Source organism: Gallinula chloropus (genome assembly GCF_964237585.1).
Source record: "Gallinula chloropus genome assembly, chromosome: 6".
Taxonomy (NCBI): Eukaryota; Metazoa; Chordata; class Aves; order Gruiformes; family Rallidae; genus Gallinula; species Gallinula chloropus.
Genome location: NC_140091.1, coordinates 21,743,008 through 21,750,206, shown reverse-complemented (window position 1 = coordinate 21,750,206; position 7,199 = coordinate 21,743,008). Strand labels below are relative to the sequence as shown.

Here is a 7,199-nt window from a genome sequence, read left to right as displayed (position 1 = left end):
GGTGGCAGTATCAAGGAGCTCCATGTAAAAGGTGGCTGGGGTAGTGAGGAGCTGCTTGTGAGATGGGTCGTATGGGGAAATTCACACGCGAGGCGTTTGGGGGCTGGGAAATGAACTGTGGCTCAAAAGGCTGGACCCAGTTCTGTCACTCTCATGCTGCTTGGAAAAGCCTTCTGAAGCACTTCTGAGAGAAGGATTTGTGGGATCAAGCTCTTTATTAATTAAAACCTTTAAATAATTGAAACAGGCAGTCTCTAGACTCTCCGTAGCATGGCTACCTGCTTGAGAGCTGGCATCAATTATGGGGAAAAGTCATATGCAAGAGGACAGTGTCATCACCTTGAAGAATTTGTTTCCCATCAAATGGCTCCACGGAGCATCCACTGAGAGATGCCACCAGCCCTAAGAAGGATGGCATGATGGGGGGAAGGCTGTGAAACCTCATCCCCAGGAAGAGTTGCGTAGTCAAAGTGGCAGCAGAAACACAGCAAGGATTTAGGAAAATCAGAATTTTCTGGAAATTCCTGGCCACTAAGCTTGGCTTAGTGGAGCTCTCCTGTGCTCCTGGCCCTCATATGGTACCAAACACCAGCCCAGGCAACCATCTCCTCTGGAATAATAAATACAGAAGGTCTAGTTCTTTTCCTTCAGGTTTTTTGGGGGGGGTTGTTTGTTTTTTTTTTAATCACAGCAGCATTTGTTAACTATTTGTTAACCTGCATTTCAGTAGGTGACACCCTCTCTGTGTAATTATGGAAAAATAAACCCTACAGAACGTGCAGCAGACACCCTGGTTGGCATGGAGCTGCTTTAAGAGCTGAGATCCGCAGCCTTATCTATGCTGGTTTTGCCCTCCCTGCCTCCCCCTCACCCCCAGACTCTTAAAACATCACGTGGTAGGAAGGGTAAAAGACAAGAATACATAAAAACAGTAAAATGTTTATTTTCTTAGAAAAAAAGAGATTCAAAATGATTGTGATCACACTCCCATTCGTGCTCAGCAAAGCCAATACTGCAAGCTTAGTCCTTGATTAAGATACCTAGGTAAATGAAACTCTTTCTCCTCTTAACATACAAATCCCTGCTCCTGCATCACTTCCAGTATCTCAGTGATAACATGCTCTTAATGGATAACAGCTCCTCAGCTTCTTCTCAGCGGAGAAGCAAGGCCTGCTGCCATGGCAAAGACATCCCATCTCCAAAGCGTGAGATCACCAGCAGTTAAGAAGCGCTCCGGCCCCAGCGCGGACTGACAGACAGCTTAAAGGGTGTTTCCTAGACGCCTGAACGGTCACTGACGGAAGCTTTAGTGGAACACTACCTCATCCAATGATGGTAGGAAACGGGCCAGAAGCCTCGGTGAAACCAACAAAGGTCTTTCAGATGAAACTTTGAAGGATTTGCTGCGGATCTGGACACGGAGAAAAGTGAGAAGTTGCAACGAGTTTTTAACTAGCAGCAACAGAAACAGTTCCATGTGAGTTCTCAGCGAGCTTCCTTGTCTGTTCGTTAAGAAACACTGCAACTGAATGGAGCATATAATGTGGAAATGATCTTCTCTTCTGTTATGTAGTGCTGTTGGCTCTAGAAGACTCCCGAAAGGTCTCGACTGGGTTGTAATCTATTTACACAGCAGTAACTCCCGGGGCGAGCGGCAGCATTGGCACTATGTGACATCCTCCTCTTCTGAACAATAGTCACGGCCCTGGAGGGAGAAAAGGCAGAGAGTTTGTAAACCACTACCTGAGTTACAAACTACCTTACAAACTATGTTAGAAACTACTAGAGTTCGTAAACTACTACTGATGGGAGTTTGTTAACTACTGCTCACTGGAGTAATGTGACGCGCTCCTGACACACAGCAGGGCTTTAAACCTAAGAGACTGAAGTTCAGAGAGGGGTAGAAACCTTCAAAAGTAAGTACAGGCAACTCCTCCACCTGTTTTGGGAAAGTCTGTGTGAAACCAGGAGACCCTTCCCTTCCCTTCCCTTCCCACCACTGCTGACCTCCTAAATGTCATCCCCTCCGGTGAATCCCCGGGCAAGCTGTCTGACAATGGGATTTACAAAACCATTCTGTGCAAAGAAGCACCTTGGTGGCCAGAGCCCCATAAAGCCCTTGAGAAAACCCAATCTCTGAGGCAGCAGCAGCAAAGCTCACAATCCTGTGAGCAGGATACTCCGTATGACACCTCAGCAGAGATACCATTCCTATAGTGGGGGGGGAAAGGGCAAGCTTCACAAAACATGGGCCAGTCACAGATATCCCACAGCTCATCCCAAATGCAAGACTGGCAGCAACATCCATCTATGTGACCCTCAGGAAGGTCTAGAGGAGGTATGTCCTGTCCTTGCCAAGACAGGACCCCCTGTCATCGTTTCTCTACACAGCAGCAGGTAGAGCACCCAAGATGCTCGTGAAGCAATGTCTCACCCGAGCGTGGGCATGGAAAGCCCAGCAGTTAAGCAGAGGGCTGGCAAAGAAGACAAGGAGAAACACCAGGGTCTAAAGCGTAAAAGCTCCACAGCACTCTATAAGCCAAAGAGCCCAACTCAGAGGTGGCAGAACGGGTGAAATTCTACCAACCATGGGGCACTCAGTGGCCCCAAAAATCCAGAATGGTCAATGTCCTGGCTGGGAAGAGGAGGGGGAAAGAAAAAATGGGCAGGGGGGAAAGGAGGCGGGATGCAGCACTCAGTTCATTTGGGATGCAGAGCTGGGGTACCCGTTGGGAACAAAGGCTCCAAATCTAAAATCCCACTGAGTGAGGACGCTGCTTTGGCAGGGGGGGGTTGGACTCGATGAGCTCTGAAACTCCCTTCCCTTCCAACCCCTATGACTCTGTGATGCTGGGACTGCTGAGCTTGCTTTGCTGGAGGGCTCGCACTCAGGAACATGCGATGCTTTCCCAGCTCCCTCAGAGGCAATCCGAGTAGGGAAAGGGCTCTCTCAGTATTGCTAAAAATGCCCTCAGAGACTGAGCAGCCCTAATTTCAATTCAGCCACCACCGACCCAGAAAGAAAGAAAAAAACCCTTTTTTTTTAAAGTAAAAGATTTAACCGGGAAAGAAGGGATGCTGAAACACTCTGCAGCAAAGCCAAAACCCATCAAGACTTAAGCTGGTGGTGATGAAGGCTTTGGCCAACATCCTTCAGAGCTGTCAACTGCTGAGCGAGGCTCAGGCGCTGCCAGATCCATTTACCCCTGCCGAAGAGGGAGCTCCGTGGCCCATCACTCCCCACCACGCTCTGCACCAGGTGCCATCTGTGCTGCTATAGGCACAAACGGACCCAAAACCCTGAAGAAAGAAGTGTCTTGCATATCTTTCCTCCCATTCCTCCTGCTGTTCTTCTCATTCTGGGTTTGCTCTGTGGCAGCCGAGTGCATTGCTCCTCCAAAGGATGCCAAGAAACCGCACAAGAAGCAACGTGCTGCCGAAGCCCTCGCGGCGATGTGGAAAGGCCACCTCCCGCCCACCCCCAAAGGCTGCCGAGAGCTGCTGCTGCTGCCAGACACTCTGTTTCCATCTTCACGCCGCTGGGGATGAAGCCACGACGCTGTCTCAGAAGTGGCCTTCAAGGCTGTCGCTGGCAGGCAGGGATGCTCTTGCTGGCTTTCACCAGCCTGCCCCCTCCCGAAGGTGGAGGAGGGTGAAAACTGCACCTCCCACACCATCCTGCAGCAATTCCACCTGCAGAGCCCAGCACAGGCCCGCAGCCCTGACCTGGCCAGCTCGTTCGATGCCCAGACTGTGGTAACTGACAGCATGATGGGGGCAGGGGGCAATGGCAAATGCCCCCGCAGTCGCTCGGCAGCTGGTGGAAGCCTTCACATCCACTGTCTGCCACGAGCAAGGCAGGAGCGAAGGCAGCAAAGGCACAGCGGGCTGGCAGCTTGCATGTAGAACTGGGGGTTGCACAGAAGGTGATGGCCCCCTGGCCCAAACAGAGCTGGATCATGGCTAGAAAATGAGAGTGTGGGATGGGTGGCCAAACCCCATCCCCTGCTGCCCAGGTGAGTGGGATCCTGTGACAGAAGAGCCACAGAGCATGTGGCCAACAACTCGGCCACGCTTTAGCTGCCCTTGATAGCACTGCCTCTTCAGTAAGTTTTAAGGCTTGAGGGTGTTCACCGAGGGAGATGAGACTGGGATCACAGAATCACAGCATCACACAGTTGGAAAAGACCTCTGAGATCATCAGGTCCAACCAGACCCATCCTTTACTAACCCATATCCCTGAGCACCTCATCTCCCTGTCTGTTAAACACATCCAGGGGCGGGGACTCAGCCTCCTCCCTGGGCAGCCTGTTCCAGGCCCTGACAACTCTTTCAGGGAAGAACTTTTTCCTAATGTCTGATCTGACCCTGCCATGGCACAGCTTGAGCCCATTCCCCCTCATCCTGTCACCTGGCTGAAGAGACCATCGTCCAACCCTCCTGTCAGGTCAGTGTAGGCAGTGATAAGGTCTCCCCTCAGCCTCCTCTTCTCCAGGCTGAACACCCCCAGCTCCTTAGCTGCTTCTTGGAAGGTTTGCTCTCCAGCCCCTTCCCCAGCCTGGTTGCCCTTCTCTGGACTTGCTCCAGGACCTCAAATTGGAACCCAGCACTCAAGGTGTGGCCTCATCAATACCAAGTTCATGGGCACAATCCCTGCCCTGGCCCTGCTGCCACACTGGGTCTGACACAAGCCAGGATGCCATTGGCCTTCTTGGCCTCTTGGGCACACTGCAGGCTCATGGTCAGTCGGCACACAAGGCCCAGTAATTTCCAAAACATCTCGTCTTCCTTCCCTGCAACTGTTCCAACTGTCCCCAGGAACACCACAAAGCAAGCGAGTGAATTTGGGGTCAATCAGTACACAAACCTTTCTGGCTGGAGCCAAGGGCTCCTTCCCTGCTCTCTCCCCTTGCTGTAGCTATGAAGCCCGACCATTCTGCCACCCACCAGCGCCTGCACCATAGCAGCACTGTCCTTTTAGAGGAACACACCAAAAAAAAAAGGGAAAAGAAAAAGACACCCCACCCCCCTCCCCTCAGGAAAAGCCCTTTCCCCCATTGTCGTGGGTGACAGGCCAATAAACAAGGCCCGAATGCAGAAGCCCTCCCGCTTCAAAGGCCTTTTGTGTGGCTGACGGACTTGTTGAGGGAGAGGAGGCAGCTACAGAGATGCTTCTTCCGCCACGGCTCCGCAGTTTGGCACCCAGCATCCTCACGCCTCGACCCTGGCGAGGAGAAGAGGAAGAGGAGGCCGGCCGGCCGGGGAGAAGGGAAATGAGCTGCACCAAGCAGCCCTTTCTTTAGCGCCGGCTGAAAGAGCTTGCGGGACACAGTGGGCCCTTTGAGGGAGGTGGCCGGCGCTGGGAACCCTTCGCCTGGCTCTGCGGTGGGAACCCTTTTCATCAATCTGGTTTTGTTTACAGCGCCCGCGGGAAGGATGGGAAGAAAATGCCGGGAGGCGGCACTGAAGAATTGTCCACTGTGCTAATTTCTGCCCGTTTCTTAGTTTGCTGGAGAAAAATCAATAGAGTCATTAAGCGCAATCCGCTTTGCTAATGAGTTTTAGACTAATAACTCTGCCCTTGCATACATTCTGGTGAGCACCCCCCCCGCCTCTCCCAGCACGCCTTACATACGATACAAGAGGCTGCATTGTGTCTTCCCCCCTCTCCCAGTGCTTCATGCCCGGTTTTACTAACGAGGGGATGGAGTGAGGAGCTGCCAGACACCTCTCCCATGGCCTCCAACAACAACCCAGTAGTCTCCAGCCTGGTTCCTGGCAGCCAGGTGTGCAGATTGGTGGAGGAACCCCTCTGAACCCGCACTGGCACCAGTGTTCCAGTGACCCAAAGCAACACTCGCTGCGGCAGCAGGAACATGATGCCCCAGGCTCAGGGTATCCACCGGCGACGTAAGAGTCCATAGCAAGACATCTTCATGTGCTATGGCATGTTTCAGTCCCAGTGTTCTCCATGAGCACGTCTGATTATCTTTTACTGACCACTGTAGCTAGGTAGGAAACAGTTTACCATGATGGGAACAGCAAGGATTTTCTCTGGTACAGCCTACCTGGATTGGTTTGGGGTGAGGGTTGGGATATTTTTTTAACCATGAGGCCACAGATGCTTCTCTCTGGGGGTAGAGCCCCCTGATGTAATCCTAGAAACTGCTTGTGAACCGTTCAGTTAGACTCAGCCTTGGTACCTCTTCCTAGGGTGAGGCAGCTGCTGCAGCATGCAGCGGATCCCAGATGTATCCAGCAGCTGCCATGTGTGTTTTCGGGGGGGTTGTGCCAGTCGCTTCCTGCTTCCTTCTTGGGTTTCCGAAGTCGTGTTTCTGCTTTGGTTTCTCAGCTCAAGCTGACCTGATGATCTCTGGAGGTCCCTCCCTTCCAACCCCTCTGATTCTGTGATCCTGTACCACTTACACCTCTGACACGTCTTTCTAACTGACTCTGGGGCGAGTGTTCTCCATGCGCTTAACTGCTGCTGTTACCTCTTGCTCATCCCCCACTGGAACATACTGATGTGATTTCAGGCAAGGCCCATTGTCAAAGAAATGATGATGACACCGTCACCATGTGACCTGCCCCCTTACCAGCTCCTTGTGTGCACATGCCTTTCTGTCTCTAAAAGCAGAGCCTGTGACTTTACTCACTGCAACCTCAAGAAGAGCCACTGCTGCTGCCGGCAGAGTCGGGAGCATTTTGGACCCAGCGTCCAGGCCTTGCGCTGCTCAGCGGTGACTCAGCCCATCCTCTCCCTCTGCCCTCCCAGTGCCGTGCACATCCCGCCGTGGTGTTGCCCCAGAGCTGTGCTCCCCCTCTGCAACCATGACAGTGTCCCACTGGCTGAGACCATCCCAACCCCTGAATCACCTGGTTCCTGGGGAGGCGTGTTGCGAGGCTACGGAAGCACCACTGTGAGACGTGCTCTGTGGCCTGTCATATATCTACGTATCTCTCTCTATATTTCTCTCTATATATATATCTATATATACACACAAATTCACCCCCCATCTACGTAGGACACCTAACTACTGCTTCCTGTGCTGTCAACCACTTAACTCTGCCCAGCTCCTCCCAACCTCCCACATAACTTACAGCTCCGGCTTCTCATCAGCTTTTGGGGTGGGGATTTTTAGCTCAAATTCTGGTGCCTCTGAAATGACAGGATTGACTCTAGCAGAACAAACATCTCA

At 52.3% G+C, this 7,199-nt stretch overlaps 1 protein-coding gene across 1 annotated transcript in view; it reads right to left on the bottom strand.

Moving 5' to 3' along the window:
* Positions 1–925: 925 nt before the first annotated feature.
* The window catches only part of LOC311193540 (uncharacterized protein C1orf21), a 119,873-nt gene continuing 113,599 nt past the window's right edge, over positions 926–7,199 (bottom strand). The window contains exon 6 of the mRNA XM_084266391.1: positions 926–1,705. Coding sequence (XP_084122517.1) covers positions 1,667–1,705 — 39 coding nt within the window. The 3' untranslated portion in view covers positions 926–1,666. The remainder of the gene's footprint in view (positions 1,706–7,199) is intronic.